Source organism: Panthera pardus, unplaced genomic scaffold, assembly GCF_024362965.1.
Source record: "Panthera pardus isolate Hobbes unplaced genomic scaffold, ASM2436296v1 HiC_scaffold_11, whole genome shotgun sequence".
Lineage (NCBI taxonomy): Eukaryota > Metazoa > Chordata > Mammalia > Carnivora > Felidae > Panthera > Panthera pardus.
The window spans coordinates 84,469,174-84,491,776 of NW_026526666.1; the positions used below are offsets into that span (position 1 = coordinate 84,469,174).

Consider the following 22,603-nt stretch of genomic DNA (forward strand, 5'->3'; position numbering starts at 1 on the left):
CCAGACTGCACACACGTCTACAGCAACAAGGGCTTCTCCTATTCCATCTACAACTTGTATCGGGGGTGGGGGGTGGGGGGTGGGGGGTGGGGGTGGGGGGGATGGGGAAAGAAGAGAAGAGAAAAATATACGTCCACCACCACCAAAAAGAAAAAGAAAGAAAGTCCCACAACAGGGAGACCTATGTGCCAAGCATAATGGAAAAGTGTGCTCCCCAAACAGATGGTTCTGCACAGGGTAATGTTCTGCTGGTTTTCCTTAGAGACCTAGTTTGAAAAGTTAAAAAAGACAGGGGATTTTGATATAATTCAATTCTGACAGAAATTCAAACTCCAACAATTAGGAGCAAACTCATCCTTCACTGAATTAATCCCTTTTTTCTTTCTCTTTTTCTTTTCTTAAACATTTTATTCATGTTATAGAGGGATTTCTTTTTTGCTTTTTTCCAATCATTAGGAGAGTGGTTGAGGAGTACTGAATCCATCGCTACTTTGGTGACACAGTTAAGATTCCAGATTCACATTTCCAGGTACCAAGAGTTCCCTCTAAATGCACAATCAAGTCAGCCTTCGTTTACACTTCTTTCTACTGAACACAGCAGTGCCCATTGGTGTCTCTGACACGCAATCGCATCTTAGGTCGGTATTTCTCCAGGTAAAGCAGCTGTTTGGAATTGAATGCTCCCCTTCTTTTTCTGAAAATACAAGAATGACAAACTTTATCATGGAAAAAAGCTATCTGATTCACTGAAATGCATTATTTATGGCCTAAGGCTTTTCTAACTTCACGCTGTGAAAACCAGCATATTCCTTGTACAGTATCACTTCTTAAGAGAAGGGGCTGATGAATGACCAAGTATTAAATGAAGCAGCAGGCACAGATGGCATTCCTTGAAATATGCCACCTTCCTAGAGCTGCTACCATACATTTCATGACCTCTTGTCACAGTCTTTTCTTTTTTTTTTTTTTTAAAGAAAAGGCTGAAAGGGAAAGGACAAGGTATTAACTGCCAAAGAATTCTGGACAACAAAACAACATGGCCCATTATTCCAGATTGATGCCAAGATTCTGTCTGGGCACTACCATCCCGATTTTGTGCCTGAACAGGTCACTTAAGATTCTTAAGTGATTAACTGCTCCTCTATAGATTCTTCCTTGCCTCTTGGTCATAGTTGCACTTGAAAGGTGTTTTGGACATCCACTAAAAGAGTCACTCGATCTCTGAGACTCTACTACCTATTCATTTTAAAGATTCCTAGATATTCAAGCCATATTGGGCAAATTCTTTAGCGTCCAAATTTGCCACTTAACTTAAAAAATCTTTAAATCTGGGAGCCAACAGTACTGTTACAAGTTTAGCACTTTTCATTTCTTTGATCAAACAATATTTTAAACCAACAAGTTACTCCATACTACAAAAGGGTACTTTCCGTAATTCCTTCTTCTTGTATGGTCTTGCTTTATGTGTTTCTGAACATAAAACTTCCTACTCACTGTCTTATAAACTGAACTGCATCTTCATACTTCATTCCACATTCAATCAAAGCAAGTGCAACCAGCACGGGTGCCCTATAGAGAGAAACGCATCTGTAAATATCCACAAGTCTTTGGAATTAAAGGATTTTTTTTTTAACCCAGGATTACATATTACCAAAACAACACGAAGTTTGAGCTTCCCTTTTTTTCCGTGTACTAAAATAGCTGCTATTCTCCTTATACAAATGTCTGTATCATGATAGGGTCTATGGTGTTACCCACTTTTAGTAAAGCACTAAATTCTACACCTCGTTAAGAGATCTTTATTTAAAGCACCGTCACATTAGATCTCAAATTTTCACATTATATGTCATCAAAAATTCTTCATTGGCCTTTAACCAGTACTGTAGCAAAATAAGTGAACAAGTATGTCATCCATACTAAGCATCTCAGAATTTTCATTACAAATCCATTTTAATATCATTTCCTCAACAAATACTAAAAACGTGCTACATTTCTTCAACAAAATCCTTTCTGTGAGCTACGAGAGTGTCAGAAAATTGGTATTTACAAACAGTTTTCTATATAAGTATCTTTTTTTTTTTTTTTTTTTTTTTTAAACATCTAACAAGGGACGTTGAGGCCTGAGCAGGTCCCAACCTGTCCTTGGTTTGGAGATGCTATCTGCCTCATAAAGCAAAGGAGAGGGTTTGTCTTCTGGGAAGACAAAGTTGTCTCCTCTGAAAAAGCCTCCTACATAGTTGGATTTGGCATCTTCCAGGAATGGGAAGGCAGGGATTGGGGCCTAGGGAGTCTGTGTTTTCAGCTGAGGGAGAGACAGAAGACTGGATCCTGATCAGAGAGTCCAGAGTGAGATATAGTTACCTCCAGGACTCGTTACTGTGAACCCAGCTTGGGCTTCATGACAGTCACAGAAGCAGACTCCTTAACAATAAAATAATACACAGAAAAAAAAAATCTAACAAGGGAAATGATGTTTGAAAATGTCTACTACCTGGGACCGCAAGCTGGTACAGCCACTCGGGAAAACAGCATGGAGGTTCCTCAAAAAACTAAAAATAGAACTACCCTACAACCCAGCAATTGCACTACTAGGCATTTATCCACGGGATACAAGTGTGCTGTTTCGAAGGGACACATGCACCCCCTATGTTTATAGGCGCACTATCGACAATAGCCAAAGTATGGAAAGAGCCCAAATGTCCATTGATGGATGAATGGAGAAAGAAGATGTGGTATATATAGACAATGGAGTATTACTCAGCAATCAAAAATAATGAAATCTTGCCATTTGCAACTACGTGGATGGAACTGGAGGATATTATGCTAAGTGAAATTAGTCAAGGAAAGACAAATACCATATGACTCCACTCATGAAGACTTTAAGAGACAAAAGAGATGAACATAAGGGAAGGGAAACAAAAATAATATAAAAACAGGGAGGGGGACAAAACAGAAGAGACTCATAAATATGGAGAACAAACAAAGGGTTACTGGAGGGGGTGTGGGGGGGGGGAGGGGCTAAATGGGTAAGGGGCACTAAGGAAACCTACTCCTGAAATCACTGTTGCACTATATGCTAACTAATGTGGATGTAAATTTGAAAAAATAAAATTAAAAAAAAAATTAAAAACTATATATATATACAAAATTGCAACAAGAAAAAAAAAATCTACTACCTGGCACCAACTTTGGACTACCTGCTACAATAGGTACTAGTTACAAAACTGCCAAGTCCAGTTAGAACACTACCTTCACCCTCAGAATAAAGACTGAAGCTTCTGACCCTGAAGAAGAAACTGTAAGACACTGATATGGAAAAAAAGGAAAACAGCAAACAAAAGGGCTAAGCAGAGGTAACAGCCTGAGTCACCACCACCTTGAGGCAAGAACAGCCTGCACTAATGTTCTGAGTCAAAGTGCACGTCATAAACTGGCATTTAATCTGCTGCCGATGAGAGTGTTGCGGCACCATTCCACACAGCGCTCCAGGAAAAAGGCTTTGAAATCAACATCATTTTTCATTCTCTCTACATCTCCTTTCAGGAGTTTGAAGCTCAGCCATCTTCTCTCCACCTATTAACTTCCCATTCATCTCAATCCAAAATTAACCCCATATAGAGTCTTCAAAATCTAAAATTATTTTCATTTTGTTGCCTATTTCAAAGACCTAAGCCTTTGAATATGTGAAATAAGGGGGCGCCTGGGTGGCTCAGTCAGTTAGGCGTCCGACTTCAGCTCAGGTCATCATCTCACGGTCCGTGAGTTCGAGCCCAGCATCAGGCTCTGTGCTGGCAGCTCATGGAGCCTGCTTCAGTTCTGTGTCTCCCTCTCTCTCTGCTACTCACCACTCACACTCTCTCAAAAACGAATATTTTTTTTAAAAATTGAATATGTGAAATAAAGAGAAGGAAAAAAAATACTGAATTAAGACCATATTTTTTTTAACTCAAATAAGATAATTACAGGGGCGCCTGGGTGGCGCAGTCGGTTAAGCGTCCGACTTCAGCCAGGTCACGATCTCGCGGTCCGTGAGTTTGAGCCCCGCGTCGGGCTCTGGGCTGATGGCCCAGAGCCTGGAGCCTGTTTCCGATTCTGTGTCTCCCTCTCTCTGCCCCTCCCCCGTTCATGCTCTGTCTGTCTCTCTCTGTCCCAAAAATAAATAAAAAACGTTGAAAAAAAATTAAAAAAAAAAAAAAAATAAGATAATTACATTGAATCAGTTTCAAAACAATTTCTGAGTGATCATCTACTAAACCTATTATGGCATTAGAATCAGACAACCAATGAAACACAAAAAGCTGTCTCAAGAAATCTACACCAGTTTTTGCTCTCATTTCCTTTTCTTTCAGGCAAATTAATATTTAGTGTCATAAATACAAATTTCTACCAAAGTGAAGTTTTTGATAATGAATTCACAGACAAAAAAGAAAGAGCTTACCTTCCCAATCCTGCAACACAATGCACTGCAACACAGCAACCTGGCTCTTCACGAAATTTGGTTTTTAACAGGTTCAGCCAATCGTCTACTATCTGATTAGGGGGTGGTGCTCCATCATCAAATGGCCAATCCTGGAAAGGAAAGATCTTTTACATTAAATTGTTATTTTCTCCAGGATAATATCTAATGCAGAATAGCTGCACAGTACACAGCGGGGATTTAAGTGAACTAACTGTACTTTATATACCTATTCTTAATACTGCAATTCTGATCACTATTGAAAAATGATCCAAGACCAAAATTCCTTCTCAAATACATGTAGTCAGCACTGTAAACATCTAGTTTTATCTGATGGAGATCTTTTATCAGAGTGATGAGAAACCAGTGTTCCTCAAATATTTTATCTGAATAAAGCAGTAATTAGACATAATAGAGAAAACTATAAAGCCGAGACAAAGAGAGGATAAACACCTGTCAGTATGATGTAAATGTCCACTCTGGCAAAGAATACCATCTGACCTGTACAAATATTTTGAGGATTATCCCCTCAAATAGCTCTAAGTTATGATGTCTTTCCTTTAGAGGAAGACTCTCAAGAAATCACCAGTAGTTGGCATATCGTAACAGAAATATACTACCATCTTTGTGCTTATATGTTAAAAAAAAAAAAAAAAAAAAAAAAGCCAAGTAGCAAATATTTTTAAAAGTTCTGCCTAAAGTATACATATCCCATTTAACAAGCACAGACCAGACGATAGGGTCCTGAGCAAATGGAGAACTTTTTCTTAAGTATCCCTTTCTCTTTATATTCACCAATTTGTGCATTTTTGGTTTTTTGTTTTTTAAGTAATCTCTACACCCAAAGTGAGCTGAAACTCACAATCTCAAGATCAAGAATTGCATGCTCTATTGACTGAGGCAGCCAGGTGCCCCTTAGGTTGCTTTTTAATTAAGACCAACCCCATGTGCATTTATCATATAGGCAGAGGTTTATCTTCCTTTCTACCTAGCAAAAGACCTAAGAAACCAACATAAATCAGCTTTAAAGAAAGAGGGGAGGGGCGCCAGGGTGGTTCAGCTGGTTAAGTGTCCAACTCTTGATTTCGGCTCAAGTCGTGATCTCGAGGTACATGAGACCGAGCCCAGTAATGGGCTCTGCTTGGACAGCGAGGAGCCTGCTTGGAATTCTCTCTCTCTCCCTCTCTCTCTCTGCCTCTGTCCAGTTCACGTGCAAGGTGCACACTCTCTCTCTGAAAATAAATAAACTTTATTAAAAAAGAAAAAAAAGGGGAAGGGAATTCACATTTTGCAGTCTCTCTCTTCCATCTAGCTTCAAGGACAGAAATGCAAAAACACTGGGAATTTTTTTTAAACATAAGATTATCCTAATGAGATTGGATAAGGACACTTTAAGACACTAGAGAAAGAAAAAGAAAAGTGACAGAACACTAAATTGATTCTACACTCATGGGCACCACTAGAACATTTCATGTAGCCCATTAGCAACGACAACACATTATGTTTGATTTGTCAACTACACCCCATTATTAAATGGCTGTCAGTGTTACCATTAAAAATGTCACCATAGAGTTTAACTGTAAATAGCAGTAAAACAAGTTAGTGCCTTAGTTGAGAGCTTATTTCCTCTAATACTTCCTAAAATGTACCTAGTTAAGTAACAGTAATATGAAATATGCTTCACTTATATAAGCAGTCTCTACCAAAAAAATCATTAAAATAATTTAGAATGGTCTGAACTTCAAACTGATGGACATAAATGAAACTACCATTATTAGTCTTCCAATATGCCTCTGATTTGTAAGAACATTAGTCAAAGGATTTGAAAAGTCTTATTTTGGGGATATGCCCTTATAAAGTGTTCCAAACCCTCCTCACCTACCAAAAGTAGATTAACGATCCACTTAAAATCTCTGTCTGGGAAAAGGAAAGAAATTCCAAGCTTAATTCTAAATGTTCTGGTTTTTTATAAGCTTAAATTAGACCTTTAATTTTATCTGATCACAGCTATTTGAAACAAAAACAAAACAATAGCCTAGATTTAAGGGCCTAACATAAATCCCAGCCCTACCATTATCTTCTACAAACTAGTTCAAGTTCTTTAGTTCATTTCTCTTTCATAAAGGTGTTTACCAACATTACTGATTCAAACAGACTATGGTCAACCCACAGTTCATTTTCTGACCCATGCCATCTGTCAAAAACGGATTTCTCATCTGGCCACTGGAGATCATACTCACAACATAGGAAAAAGAACTTGTATTTAGCCTAGTTTCAGAAAAAAAAAACATTTTTTTTTTTAACACAGGGCTACATTTTATACAAGTTTCTACTTATTCCCCAGTGATTTACAGCCAGAGGACCTTAAAATCATTTAGAAATGGGAATGCAAGCAAATTATTACCATGCCATACTATTAAAATACATTTTTTTTTTTACAACATAATGCTTGGGGGCACCTGGGTGGCTCAGTTGGTTAAGCGCCTGAATTTTGATTTCAGCTCAGGTCTTGATCTCATGGTTCATGGGACTGAGCCTCAGGTGGAGCTCTGTGCTCGCAGTGCGGAGCCTGCATGGGATATATTCTCTCCCTCTCCCTCTCTCTCTCTCTCTCTCTCTCTCTGCCCCTCCCCAGCTTGTGCGCAAGTGCACATATACTTCTCCCTCTCTCTCAAAATAAATAAATAAGCATTAAAAAAACAGGGCGCCTGCATGGCTCAGTTGGTTAAGCGTCCAACCTTGGCTCAGGTCATGATCTCACAGTTCAGGAGTTCGAGCCCCACGCTGGGCTCTGTGCTGACAGCTCAGAGCCTGAAGCCTGCTTCAGATTCTGTCTCCCTCTCTGTCTGCCCCTCCTCCACTTGCACTCTTTCTCTCAAAAATAAATAAACATTAAAAAAAAATTTATAAACAGAATAAAAAATAAATAAATGTTTTAAAAAAAAAAACCTAATGCTTGGTTGTTTTGTTTTTATGTTTTCACCAAAATGAAGGCGAGGAAACTTTACAGATCAGATATGAGACAGCTGCCTTACCAAGAAGGCATTTATTTCCTTTGCAACTGACTTTCCAACCACGGATGACCAATGCATTAAGACTACAAAAGTACCTCTCAATAAATAACCTTGTACCAATATCTTCTTTATTACTTTTTTCCTAAACAACTACTTACAACACCACAGTGTCTTCCCACAATCAAATCAAATAGCTCTAAGACACCTAAGACTACAAGGTCATTTCATTACATGCTCTTGCAATTTAGACAATTATTTAGGGAAAAATAGCCTAATGCTCCTGTTTCTGATACATGAAATAGTGTATTTAGGGGCTAAGGAGGAATTTAAAATAATTCCAAGCACTTTATGCTCAAACTGAGCATAAATAAATCTAATCACACATGAGCTTGTTAGAAGCCCACCAAAACGTGTCAGAACCTATGCTGATTACTCTAGAGCAAGATGCCTTCTCCCTCTCCCTTCTTAACCTCTTCTCCAACCTTTTTGTCCCCTATAAGTTATCCACAAAACATTAAATAACAAATAGCATTTGCAAAGTGAGACAGAATACAGCTGACCCTCACACAACATGCATTTGAACTGTACAGATCCACTTACATGCAGATTTGTTTTCAATAAACAGAGTACGGTACTTTAACGTATTTTCTCTTATTTTTTCTTAATGAAATTTTCTTTTCTCTAGCTAACTTTATTGTAAGAATATAGTACATAATACCTATAACATACAAAATACGTGTTAATGGACTGTTGATGTTATTAGTAAGGCTTCTGGTCAACAGTAGGCTTATTAGTAAAGTTTTGGGGAAGTCAAAAGTCATATGTGGATTGGTGTCTCTAACCCTGCATTCAAAGGTCAACTGTATTTCCACGTGACTTAATTCCTGATGGAAATTACTTTCAGCTAGATTCAAAACAGTAGCCTAGAAACAAAAACTAAATATTGCAATAATTTCCTAGAGAAAACAAAATCAAATTTCCATTTTCTTGAAATAAGTGTACATTAAATTTTGCTTTTCATTTGTTGAAAATACTTTGCATATATAGACTTTAAGGGCACAAATGAACAAAACTGCCAATCTAAAAAGTTTAAAAGACTGCTATCAACGTTGTACCTCCTAGAAGCTTAAAAAGCATACTGAATGTCCAGTTTTCAAAACAGCTATGTTTAAAAGGTACTACTAGTAGTTCGTAATGAAAAATGAAAACACTACACACTCACTAGAACGTGGATTCCTTCTTTTTCAACTGGAGCTTTATCATATGTAGCATCACAAACTCGAACCAAAGTTGTCACTCCATACTTCTTAAGTTCCTTTGAAGAAAAACAAATACAAGGGAACTTACTTTTAGAATCTGCAACCAAAACTTTAAAAGCATACAATTACGAATTGAAGCAATGAGACATCACTCTCAAAAGATCAAAATCATTCTCATTGTGGCAACATATAGAATGGACACTCAAGTTCTTAATGGAAGCATCATTATGATTCACCTTTATAAAGGGCAGTTTGGTAACCTGTCACAAAACCTTTGAAAGCACACACACACTATGACCTAGAAATCCTACCTCTGAGAATTTATAGTAACAAAGTAATTAAATATACACCCAAAGACTTAGGTACCAACATGTGCAGCATGGGCTGTTTGGAATGGTAAAAAGGTAGAAACATTAATGGTCCAAAAACAGGGGAACAGTTAAAGAAAGTATGGCATGGGGCACCTGCGTGGCTCAATCGGTTGGTTAAGCGTCCGACTTTGGCTCAGGCCATGATCTCGCGGTCCATGAGTTCGAGCCCCGCGTCAGGCTCTGTGCTGACAGCTCAGAGCCCGGAGCCTGCTTCGGATTCTGTGCCTCCCTCTCTCTCTGACCCTCCCCTGTTCATGCTCTGTCTCCCTCTGTCTCAAAAATAAATAATAAAACATTAAAAAAAAAAAATTACAAAAAAAAGAAAGTATGGTACATCCATACAGAATACTGTGACAGCTATAAAAATAATACTAAGAAGGTTGGGGGGATGATAAAATATAATGTGATCCTATGTATATGAACGTAAGCGAATATATACATATATGTAGAGAAAAACATCCAGAAGACAGGTATTAAGAAGAGTTAAGTATTTTTAAACTGTCTTTTTAAAAATTTTTTAATGTTGATTTTTGAGAGAGAGAGAGAAAGAACCTGAGCAAGGGAGGGGCAGAGAGAGGGGAGACAGAGGATCCAAAGCGGGGCTCCGTGCCAACAGCAGACAGCCCAATGTGGGGCTCAAACTCATGAACTAAGAGATCATGGCCTGAGCCAAAGCCAAAGGCTTAACCAATGGAGCCACCCAGGCAACCCTAAACTGTCTTTTGCTTATATGTATCTTCTGATTTTTACATACTAAGTACCACTGCTTTTTTAATTTAAAGAAACAAAAAGTGGGATGCCTGGCTGGCTCAGCTGGCAGAGCATACAACTCCATCTTGGGGCTGTACATTCAAGCACCATGTTGGGTACAGAAATTACTTAAAAATAAAATCTTTAAAGGGGCTTCTGGGTGGCTCAGTCAGTTGAGTATCCAACTCTCGGTTTCGGCTCAGGTCATGACCTCACAGTTTCAGGGTTCGAGCCCCACGTCTGGCTCTGCGCTGGCAGCACAGAGCCTGTTTGGGATTCTCTCTCTTCTTCTACCCCTCCCTTGCTTGCACTTTCTCTTTCGCTCAAAATAAATAAACCTAAAAACATTTTTTTTTTATTTAAAAATTTTTTTTTTTTTTTTTTTTTTTTACATTTATTCATTTTTGAGAGACAGAGAGAAACAGAGCACAAGCAGGGGAGGTGCAGAGAGAGAGAGAGAGGAAGACACAGAATCCAAAGCAGGTTCCAGGCCCCGAGCTGTCAGCACAGAGCCCGATGCGGGGCTTGAACTCACAAACTGCGAGACCAAGACCTGAGCCAACGTCAGATGCTTAACCGACTGAGCCACCCAGCACCCCAAAAACATTTTTTTAATGAATAATAAATAATAAAATATTTTAAAAAATAAAAGGAAACAAAAGTAATTTTGAAATTAAGATTAAAAAGCGGTATCATGTTATAAAGCCAACAAACATATAATTACAGCCAGAAGCCTTGCTCCTTTAAAAATTTTCCTCCAGGGCGCCTGGGTGGCTCAGGCAGTTGAGTGTCTGACTTCAGCTCAGGTCATGATCTCACAGCTCATGAGTTCGAGCTCCACGTCAGGCTTTGCCCTGATAGCGTGGAGCCTGCTTCAATCCTGTGTCTCCCTCTCTCCACCCCTCCCCTGCTCTCTCTCCCTCTCAAAAATAAATAAACATTTTAAAAAAATTTTTTAACAAATAAAAAATGAAAATTTTCTCCAGTAATGCCTAATCCAGTGACTACCTATCTTCAATGGGTCACCAACATCTTTTTATAGTTGCAGGACAGTGGCTTCTGCCACTCTCGGAGTCTATGGCCAAGGAATCCACAGGCTGAAAATAGTATCACATAATTCAACCAGGCTTAAAGGTGACTGAACAAGCTAAGGGCACACAGGCCTGGAATCAACTTACACACTGTGTACACACAGTTAAGAAGCTCAGGGAATTATAAATATAAATAAGCAGGAACAGTGATATCCTTCAAGTGTCCATCATTTGGTTAACTAAAGGGTAAAAGTTATTCTAATTGCTAAAGGACTTTATTTTTCAGAGAATGGACTTCTTCTAAAACAGAGTCAGGAAAGTTGTTGCTATTACATGGAGTCAGTAATTTTAAAACACTTCAAAATACAAGTAAAATCCTATTAAAATGAACTCCATAGTAGCCATTCACTGAAAGGTTATGGTACAGTTTTTTATAGTAAATATTTGTGTCCTTATGAAAGTCAAAACCTCTTCTGAACTCCATTTTGCTATCTGTAAAATGAGAGGGGTAGATTTAGAATCCCTAGGAGTTCATCCAGCTAAGTTTACTCTATAAATACAGCAGAGAAAATGAAAGATCTGACATAAAAATGTTACCTATAATACCTTTCCTCCCCATAAGGTTTTGATCCTTGTAGATGATAGTTACGACTGATAAGTAGTTCTGGAGTAGCTTTTTATCAAAAGTGGCTAGAATATTTGAGGCAGACCTGGGTTTCAGGGTCAGAGACAGTTCTACTATATGTTGTGTACCTCTAGCCAAATTACTAAATTACCAAATTGCCTTGAACCTCAATTTCCTCATCTGTAAGAGGAAGAAAATAACAGTACCTATACCTCATAGGGCTATTCTGAGTAGTAAATAATATAACGCCTAAAACTGCGCTTTTTTTTTTATAAGACTGATTATAACGTTGGGTACATACTAAGTATTCAATAAACATTATTTTTATTATTAAAAATCTGACAAAAGAACTGCTAATTACGTAAAAAGGATATTAAAAAAACCAGCACTAGACAATCTCCCCAAATTCTAGAAGTGTTCTTTTAAAAACTGTTGTAGGGGCACCTGGGTGATTCAGCTGGTTAAGTGCCCAACTCTGGATTTCGGCTCAGACCATGTTCTCATGGTTCGTGAGATCGAGCCCTGCCCTGGGCTCTGCGCTGACAGCACAGAGCCTGCTTGAGATATTCACACACTTTCTCTCTCTCTCTCTCTCTCTCTCTCTCTCTCTCTGTCAGCCCTTCCCCTGCTCACTCTCTCTCTAAATAAATAAACTCTAAAAAAAAAATTGTTCTAATTAACTCAACCCAATTTAAACAGAGACTGGGAAGGATGACCACCCACATTCCAATCACAGAAATAAATGGCTTTGTGGTAAGAGGTTTCTTTACTAATGGTGTTCACTTATAATGGAACTTTACCTATAAATCGACCCAAAAAGTAGACCATACTACAATCTTACCTCTGTGAACTTGTTGAGGGTAGCATTGGTAGGGTTGTGAGTTATCAGAAAACGCATGTTCTCATAGGAGATCTCCACAGGGGCTGGACGGTTCATTATGGCAAATAAAAAGTGTGAGCGTGCGTGTGTAGGTGTGATGGGGAAAATGAAAAAAAAAAAAAATCAATAAATCTTGAAATGTTTCACAGCAGAAAACATTAAAAAGACCACTAAAATGCCTAGTATCAATCAGTGTTTTCTCTATTCAACTTGTTTATTCTTTAAGAAGCTTCTCTCTTCAAGGTAAGCAGAAGTATTTAGAATCCACTTGAATCCAAATTCAACTTGGGCCTCAATGTCTGCAGATGGATACCTTCGGACTCCAAAAATTCCAACTACATACAAAACTGAAGTAGCCTTTACTACATTTAGGCACTAGTGAGACAAGTTAAAAGTGTAGGTTGCTTTCCACTTTTGTTTACTTGATGCTTAATTTTACTGGAGTCATTAAAAGAAATATGCTTGCAATAAAAAAAAAAAAAAAAAAAAAAAAAAGCCAACTGTTTCTGAGGCCAGTCTCGGTGTCCAGAGTCTTCAAGGCAATGTTAATTATGGCACATAGAAGCCCCAAGCTCACTTGTCAGCGAAAACGCTGTGCTGAGCCTGGCAGAAGTCTGCCCTCACGCTCAGAATCGCCATAAATGTGCAACGTATATTCCAACGAAAAACCTAGAGGAGAAAAGCAGAAATAAAATGAAGTGGAGGTTGACAGCATAGTAAACATGATGCTCAAAGTCATGAATACATTCTCTGTGAGCCCAAAGAGCTCTGAAATGCTGAAATGCCACCAAGTTTTAATTACTGTCATCTATGAAGACTAGGATAAAAATGTATACCAAGAGTTTTAAAAGTCCAAAATTCAAAAGTGTGTTTTTTCTTTTCTAAAACGGGATTCAGCAAAATTTCTGTGTCAATAAGATTATTTGTAACTCAAGTCATTTTTTAAATGACTGAATTTTTAAATTCACTTAAAAAAATTACTAAAAGATCCTTAAAGAACCTTCCATCCATAGGCTCTTCGTAAAGTTCACAGCAATCTTATTCTTCTGCTTTGATGGTTAAGTCTTTCATAGACACACTTTGCTTAAAATAAGATACATCTGTAAATGGATGAAGGATGTTTACCAAAATTCCACTCTGAGGACTGAATTCTTTCTATCCAAAGGATATGCAATGGCCCCCAATTATAACACTAGTCCATAAAGTACTTTTTGAAAAATTAGCTTATTTTCCTCACAACTGAGTACTTATTGCTACCTAGAAGGAATGAGGAAAGAGCATCAGAAAAGTGAAATGACTTGTCTAGGTAAATGTCTTCTGTTAATCCAATGTTTTTCCAATGTACCACACATAATGCCTGCTACCTCAACTAATGCATGAATCCCATCATCCCATTTCTAGCCCAGTTTACTTCTTTACTATTTCTCACATCACATCTCTTATCTCCAGAGTACAAAGCATCTAAAGGTCATTGATTCACACAGCATTCTTCTGCCCAAATATTAATCCATCCCCAAAACAAGGCAAAAAAGTGGCAGAATTTTTTAATATTATTTTGGGCCTGCTGCTTTGAAACACAGTAACCTTTATAGTTAGCTCAGTCAGAGTATCAAGATAATCATAAATTGCTCTGGGGATGCCTGGCTGGCACAGTCCGTAAGGGTTTGGAAGTGAGGATTTGGGAGTTGGAGCCCCACCTTGGGGGTAGAGATTACTCAAATAAATAAATCTAAATAAATGCATAGCTCTGGAAATAGGGACAGGGTCTAAGTTCTTTCACTTGCCTCTTCTCAGCCACCAGTAAACGCTTATTTAGTAGTCTCTGAAAAGATGATTTGACCAGATAGAAAAAGACATGGAAGATAATGGCTACAGAACCATTTTCAGGAAGAAACTAAAATACATCTAAGAAAGAACCTAAGCTTACAAACTTTCAACCTATTCTATTTACAAGTCATCTTTTTATGATATTCTTATGGCACTGTATTTTGTTGTCAGTGACATACTTGTGACTATGTTAACCATGGACACAAGCACAAAACACATAAGAAATCCAAAATGGCATTCTAAGAACTTCAATACCTCAGCAGAAGTTATACACTACAGTAAAAACATGAAACTTCTATACTCAAACTAAGAAAAACAAGAATATACACCACCACTTTCCCAACTCCTAATTCTAACTCTAACCACAAAACACAGCCACCTTAGATTACACATTTCATAGAGTACTACTCCCTGTGCAGTCAAGGAATTTTAAAGCTACAAGAAACTTAGCAACTACTCTGACCTTTGGTTGGGGGGGCGGGGGGGGGGGGGGGGATGATGTTTGGGAGGCAGATTAAAATGACTTAACTAAGACCACATCCCTAATAAGTAGCAGATCAAGGACAAGAACCCAGATCTCCTAACTCCACTCATGTTTCCAATTTTGACTAGGAGGAACCCACATATTTTTCAAGTCATAATTTTTTTTCATGCAACTGTAACTTTTCTTCAAATATTTGCTTGGATGTTGATCTGCAACTCTGTGACCTTAAATAAGGGGAGAAAAGATTATTAAAGTAACCACTCAACAATGGTTTGCATGCAGTGAAAAGCAAAACACAAGGAAATTCTAACCTGTTTGAATCCCTTTGGTTTAACGATGTTATCACAGCTAATATGTGTGTCAGCTGAGGAAAAGCACTGAAAGACCTGCTTTGTAGGGATGGCCAGGCTTAAAAGGTTACAGCTCTAGCATTAAGTTTTCTACCTAGTCTCCAGTGTTTGTCTGCTCAGCAAACAAAACAAATGTTATCCCATCTTACTCCTCCAACTTCATTTTAGAAGGACCACTTCCAAGGATAAGGATAATTCGTTATTAGATTTTCAATTCTTAACACCATACTGAGATCCCCAGCAAAGGAATTTCTGCCAAATGAAACAGTATGTTCTATCAATGTTAACAGATACATGATAAAAACAAGCTTCTGCTCCTTCTCCAGCCCCCCTCCCCAGTTCAACTACACATCAACAGTTAAATGCTCTTGCACCTGTCAATTCAGATAAACTAATGTTAATTCCTGTAACAGACATAAGAACACAAAACAAGCAGTCTGTAAAAAAATCATAAACAACTCACCACAGCTGGAAAATACTCAAAAGTTACAAAGGCCTGTTATTTCAGCATAAACTTAGCACCTGCACATCTTACAGGAAAACTTTCTTCTAAAACTGTCTCACTGGCATTAATTAAGTAATGTTATCTTTTAGAGAACTTAACCTTTAAAATGTTGAATTTGGGACATTTCCTATACAACATTTCCATTTTTAACAAAAGATGGTAACTTCACTGCAGGATTAGAAGGAATGGTCTGTGACAGAAAAATCCATTTGATTTTTTTTTTTTTTTTTTTAAGAGACAGAGACAGAGCAGGAGCAGGGCAGGGTCAGAGAGAGAAGGAGACACAGAATCCGAAGCAAGCTCCAGGCTCTGAGCTGTCAGCACAGAGCCTGACCAAGGGCTCAAACTCACGAACTGTGAGATCATGACCTGAGCTGAAGTTAGAAGTTTAACTGAGCCACCCAGGCGCCCTGCAACCGTTTTAATTTTTTTTTTTTTAATGTTTATTTATTTTTGAGACAGAGAGAGACACAGCATGAGCAGGGAAGGGGCAGAGAGAGAGGGAGACACAGAATGTGAAGCAGGCTCCAGGCTCTGAGCGGTCAGCACAGAGCCCGACGCGGGGCTCGAACTCACGAACTGTGAGATCATGACCTGAGCCGAAGTCGGACGCTTAACCGACTGAGCCACCCAGGTGCCCCCCTGCAACCGTTTTAAATTAAGGAGACGAAGAGAGGAAAGAGGGAAAGAGAAAACAGAATAAAGAGGAGACTGGAAACAAGCAAGCAGAGGCCTACCAAGCTAAGATAGTGTACTGCCAGAAAGACTAAGTCAGTAACACAACAGAGACTACTTAAAGCTTTGAAAAGCAGTGTATTAGAGTTTAAATGTCCTGTGTCAAGTCTAGTCCTAACATCTACTTAGATGAGAATCAAAAACCAAAATACATGAAATTATACAATAACCATCAGTTAATCATGGTATATTCTTAAAAAGGAAAACTATGCCGAGGTTAAAAAGAATAAAACACATCTATGTGAAATATGGAAAGATGGCTAAGAGACTAATAAGTGAAAAGAGCACATGATAGTATGAACAGTATATACAGAAATATCTGTGAGTGCTGTACAGCTTTCATACCCATCAATTATCTGGAGAGTTACAAAGAAGTAACAGTGGTTGTCTAGGGGGTGGAAGGGACTGGAGCTGGAGGCCAGAACTCTGAATTACTCTACCATAATACATACCTTTTGAAATGTTTTGTTTTTCATATATATATATATATATATATATTACTTTTATAAAATTCTAGGGTATGGGATGCCTGGGTGACTCAGTCGGTTAAGCATCCGACTTTGGCTTAGGCCATGATCTCTCCATTCATGAGTTTGAGCCCCATGTCAGGTTCTCTGCTGTCAGCACAGAGTCCACTTCAGATCCTCTGTCCCCTTCTCTCTGCCCCTCCCTTGCTTGTGCATACACGAGTCACTCTCTCTCTCTCAAAAATAAATAAATATACTTTTTAATTAAAATGAAATTCTAGGGCGATAAAGAACCCTACAATGATTTACAATTTACGTTCTCAGGGCACCTGGGTAGCTCAGCCCATTAAGCGACTGACTTGATTTCAGCTCAGATCATGATCTCACAGTCGTGAAATGGAGCCCCACATCAGGCTCCACGCTGGGCTGTGAAGCCTGTTTAAGATTCTCTCTCTCCCTCTCTCTCTCTCTCTCTCTCTCCCCCTGCCCCTCCCACACATGCATACTCTCTCTTCCCTCCAGCCCCCCAAAAACTAAAAACTACAATTTACATTCTCAACAGTGCTATAACCATAGGATTACAAAGAGCCTTAAGAGAGAGCTAGTCACTCTGTCCCAGGCAGGGACACTCTGTCCCAGGCAGGCCTGTACCTACACAATTCCAGACAGTTTTCTTCTTTGTTAAAGATATTAAATTATTGGGGCACCTGGGTGGCTCAGTTGGTTAGGCATCTGACTCCTGATTTCAGCTCAGGTCATGATCTTAGTGTTTGTGAGATTGAGCCCCAAGATGGACCCACACTAACAGCCTGCTTGGGATTCTCTTTCTCCCTCTGCCGCTTCTCCCACTCACACATGCATGTGCACTCTCTCTCAAAATAAACAAACTTTAAAAAAAAGTATTAAATTATTGAGTAACATTCAGGTTCCTCTTTCGCAACTGTAATTCTAAGTTCAAACATCAATGAACAGAATTTGAGGGCAACCCAAACTTACTAGGCATCCTTTTAAAAATCCTGTCAATCCACTCACATCAAGTTTTCCACTGAGAAATTACCCCTATTTCCAAATTAAATAATACAATAAACCCTCTAATTTGATGGGTCACACCAGTATTCACCAAATTAAAACAGTAAATTATAACATAAATGCACAATAAAGAATTCTAGACCTAAGAAAAAATCTAAGAGCAAAGGTCTAGAAAAACAAGTAAGCATACGTTTACTGTTGCTTTTCTTACCAGAAATTCTACAGGAAGTCATGCAAATTTGAGTCAGCTTGGTTTGTACAAACAGGCAACATGAAAGCATTATACTGCATATAAGGCTAAAACCTTGCAACAATCTCTTCCTAAAACAAGTTCATCTCACTTCAACAAAGACACCAGCACTTCTCTTAAACTAGAAATGAATAATCTGTCAACGGTAAAGAATTCATTCTTCTGAAGAGTTAAGACATCCTCCTTGCAATTTGGCTAATTAACAATTTATTAATAATTCAAGTATATATTAGACATTTCCTATGCATCATATACTTTTATAGATGCAGCAAGAGCAGTAAACAAAAATTCCTGTCAGGGTGGACCTTATATTTTAGTAGGCAGAAAAAGACAAACTATGCCACTGTTACAGAGGAAAATGCAAAGTAGGGGAATCTACAGTGCCAGAAAAGAGAGGGATTCCAATTTTAAATAAGGCTATCAGAAAAGGCCTCACTGAAAAAAGTGACATTTTATCCAAGACCTGGGGGTGTGAGCCAAATAGATATTTGAGGGAGCATTCTAGGCAAAAGGGATTAGCTGTTGCAAAGGTTATGAGGTGGGGCCATGCTTGGAGTGTTCTAGGAACAGCAAGGGGACTAGTGCTACCAGAGCAGAGAAGGCAATGGAATGAATAGGGTCAGAGAAATAAGAGAGCCTTAAAGGTCAATGTAAGTATTTCGGTCTTGTTCCAAGAAAAATGATAAGGTTTCAAGGAAGATTGACAACTTATGTTTAAAAAGACCACTCTAGCTGCTATGTGGAGACAGATAATACGAGTAGTGAGGGCAGAAACAGGGAGATCTGGTAGGAACCACTGCTAGCCGTATCAGGAGAGAAATAGCTTGGACCATGGTAATAGCAGTAGAGGATAAGGAGGGATCAGTTTCAAGATATACTTTGAGGTAGATCTGTCCAGACTGGATGTGGGGTCTGTGAAAAAAGAAGGCCCTTAGTAACTCCAAGAACTCAGAGAAGCCTAACTTAATATTCTGAGTCTATTCAAACAATGGACCATAAAATCACCACAACACCACGCAAGAAGAGTAGGGAAACTTCTGTATCTACTGCATCCTGACCATTTGTGGGAAAATGTATCTTAAAGACTTGTTAATTAAGGAGAACTCAACTTCGCTAATGAATCTTCTAGTTACCTGGTCTCAAACTGAAATCGTACTCTTCTTTCATACCCTACCAACTCATCAGAGCCTTGTAGAGACAACAGTTCTACTCTCTGGGCTACTTTGTTCATCCCTCGATGGTTGCCATTTATCAAGCTAAAATTGATTTATCAAGCTAAAATTGTATACATCTGGATCCGTGAACTTAGACAATTCAAATTAATGTTAGTTCCCCTCCCCTCCCCTACTACAGTGGCAGGGAGTTGATAAGGAAAGAGGTATCATTAAATTCTACACAAATTAGGATCCAAAATATCTGTAAACAAGCTAAAAATACCAAGATGCTTCTTTACTGCTAAAAAAAAAAAAAAAGTTTCATAGTTACTGTCTTGGTTATTCCCACTTTTCCACTTCCTCATTTAAGGAGGGAACTTGAGAATCAAGTTCCAGTACAGAAATCAATAATCACTTATATAAAAAGAAATCATGACCTTGATGGTGGGAAAGTATCTTAACATTTCAGAACCAGCCTGAGATACATGGCCTGCCACTCAGAAAGGAAAGTCATTAACCAACAATCGCACCTGCTTCTGAGAACAGTGACCGTTATTTACTGAAGTCCTGTGGGCTCTGTTCCCACTCAAATGAAAAGGGAGTGGTTTTCAAATTTGTATGTGCCCTAGTGATTAGAAGTACTTGTCATTTTCTAGTAATTCTTACCTCTACAAATAACTATAAGATGAAAACTGCATTAAATATTTTCAATACCACACTTGAAAATACTTACTTTTCAATTTTGTACTTTACTGTTTCTCTAAAAATTAGCAATTCTCCAGCTGAATTTGTCCCAAAAATGTTATTTTTCCTTTAAATTTAAATAAAATGTAAACGGTGGTAACAGGACTATGGCCAGTTTTCAGTTTTTCCAAAATAGTCATTTGAGGGGCGTCTGGGTGGCTCAGTCGGTTAAGCGACAGACTTCAGCTCAGATCATGATCTCACAGTTCGTGGGTTCAAGCCCCAGATTGAGCTCTGCGCTGACAGCTCAGAGCTTGGAGCCTGCTTCAGGTTCTATGTCTCCCTCTCTCTGTGCCTCTCCCACTCATCTGTCTCTCTCTCTCTCTCTCAAAAATAAATAAACATTAAAAAAATTTTTTTAGGGGCGCTTAGGTGGCTCAGTAGGTTAAGGGTCCGACTTCGGCTCAGGTCATGACCTCACAGTTCGTGAGTTCGAGCCCCACATGGGGTGAGCTCAAGCCCCACTGTGGCCTCCGCACTCCACACTGTCTCTCTCCCTCTGCTCCTTGCTCACTCACGCTCTCTCTCTCTCTCTCTCTCTCAAAAAAATTTTTTTTTAATTTTAATAGTTATTTGAATACTGGTAATAACATTAAAAATCCTAACAGCACAATTCTAATATTGGGCTTAATCTTACTGATTTCAGTAAATCTTTTGTTATTTTTTATTATTATTTTAGAGAGAGTGTATGAGCAGGGGAGAGGGAGAGAGAGAAAATCCCAAGCAGGCTCCACACTCAGCTGAGAGCCCAACGCAGGGCTTGATCTCACGACCCTGGGATCACGACCTGAGCCGAAATCAAGAGTTGGGACGCTTAACCAACTGAGCCATCCAGGCAACCTTTAAAATCTTTTAAAAGTTAAGTTAAATAGCTCTATTAAATTGATTCTATTTATTCACACTTTTCCTTTCTAGGCAAAGATATTACGGCTATCGTCTTCACGGGCTTTGCATTTGAAGACTTTAGTTTACGTGCACTTTAAGACTCCCAATGTTATCAAGTTTAAGTTCACTGTTTTCCTAAATAACTGGTAACCTCCTTTATATAATAATAACTATCTCAAATTCAGCAGCACTCCCGTATAATTAAATTCTAATATTTGTTTTTTTCCTTTCTTACCTCCTTTAACCTCAAAAGGCTAAGTAATTTTCCTGGAAAACAATTTAAGTTTTAATCATTTTAATTTAGTTTCCAACATCACTATATGTACATTAACCCAGAACCACTGAATTGATTATTTCATTAATAAAGAAATACATTTGAGGTTCTGAACTTCAACTGTAATAATGCAAATTCAGTAGTGAAAATCCAGAAAAAAAGAAAAAGAAAGAAAGAAAATCCACAAGGACACCTGGATTCATCCTGTCAACACCACTTTGAAATATTTTCTGAGCTATATCAGGACAGTTAGAATGACTGTAACAGCTGTGAGTTCCCTGAGGTTGCAAAATAGATACTTGGGAAAAGGTTATTTGAATCACCTTTCAAAATAACCTACAGCACAGGAGCAGCATGCAAAGTAAGAACTTCCAGGCTATTGTTAGCATTATTTAAAATATATGTTTCAGAGCTGAGCAGTTTATGGGTCAGCTTAACTCTTTCATTTCCCCATTTTGTCAAATATATTGAACATTATTTAAAGGTCCTGTTTAAATATCCACCACTGACAGGGAGGGAAGGAAGCTATGCACAGGATACAGAATAAAAAACATTCCAAATTACATCTTGTCAGCATAAATTCTTTTGTTTGAGCCCCAGAAATTTTTCTGCTGTTAGGGCATTTTGGTCCAAGTTTCCCCTAAAACCGGTTAAGTTACACTTCACTTCCTCTCCTAAACTTGCTTTTTATAAATTACATTGTACTTCACGGCCATCTCTCTCTGTGTACTCACTGTAATACAAGATAGACAAGAACCCAAATCATTCTATTTGGAGCTGCCAGTGGCCTTTTAAAATATACTGTCTACCCACTAATTGTCCATGAATGGCTTGATGTTTATTTTCATAAAACACAACATTCACAATCTTTAAAAACCATACAGTGAAAGCAGTTGTTTCACATTAAAACACGAGAGTGAAGTAAAAATGGTGAAATACCTCTATAACACCATGTCAAGGGATTATTATTCTTTGCTCACCAGTTTAGGTCAACATGGATTCACCTTCCTTCTCTTCCAACTTAAAGAATGCAAAAGGTACTCTTTCTCGTCCTCTTCCTCCAAATGCTTACTGAGATGGGGGACAGTATGCCACCTCTGAACGATACTAAAGTGCAGCATATCCAATAGAACAACGAGCCTTTGTGGAGCTCTTTGTGCACACCATACAAACACTATCCAGGATCAAGAGCCTAAAAGAATCCACGTGGGTGAAAATATTTGATGAAGGACATTAAAATTTCATACTAATGCCACATACTTTGAAGACACAAAGTAAGTATGAGCAGAATGGAGGAGGATTACGACTTCTGAGGAAAGGTAAAACTTTTCTGACAAGACTGTAGAAACAGTGAAGGGCCATGGTAGCATGCCTTGAGAAAGGAAAGGAGTCTTTGGTTAAATAACTCTAGGAGGCCTTGACCATGCTGAGAATTTCAAACCAATTTGAATGCAATAAAAGCTTTTAAGAATTTAAAAGTAGGAGTAGCAGTCAGGGAGTGACTCTTTACTCA

General features: G+C 38.4%; 1 protein-coding gene across 2 annotated transcripts in view; it reads right to left on the reverse strand.

Moving 5' to 3' along the window:
• Nucleotides 1-243: 243 nt before the first annotated feature.
• PTP4A2 (protein tyrosine phosphatase 4A2) overlaps nucleotides 244-22,603 on the reverse strand; it is a 29,444-nt gene continuing 7,084 nt past the window's right edge. For both annotated transcript variants that reach the window (XM_053898440.1, XM_019429928.2), the window contains exons 2-6: nucleotides 12,348-13,055; nucleotides 8,693-8,785; nucleotides 4,439-4,569; nucleotides 1,495-1,569; nucleotides 244-694 (exon numbers count right to left, since the gene is read on the reverse strand). In XM_053898440.1, coding sequence (XP_053754415.1) covers nucleotides 586-694; nucleotides 1,495-1,569; nucleotides 4,439-4,569; nucleotides 8,693-8,785; nucleotides 12,348-12,443 — 504 coding nt within the window. In that variant the 5' untranslated portion in view covers nucleotides 12,444-13,055 and the 3' untranslated portion in view covers nucleotides 244-585. The remainder of the gene's footprint in view (nucleotides 695-1,494; nucleotides 1,570-4,438; nucleotides 4,570-8,692; nucleotides 8,786-12,347; nucleotides 13,056-22,603) is intronic.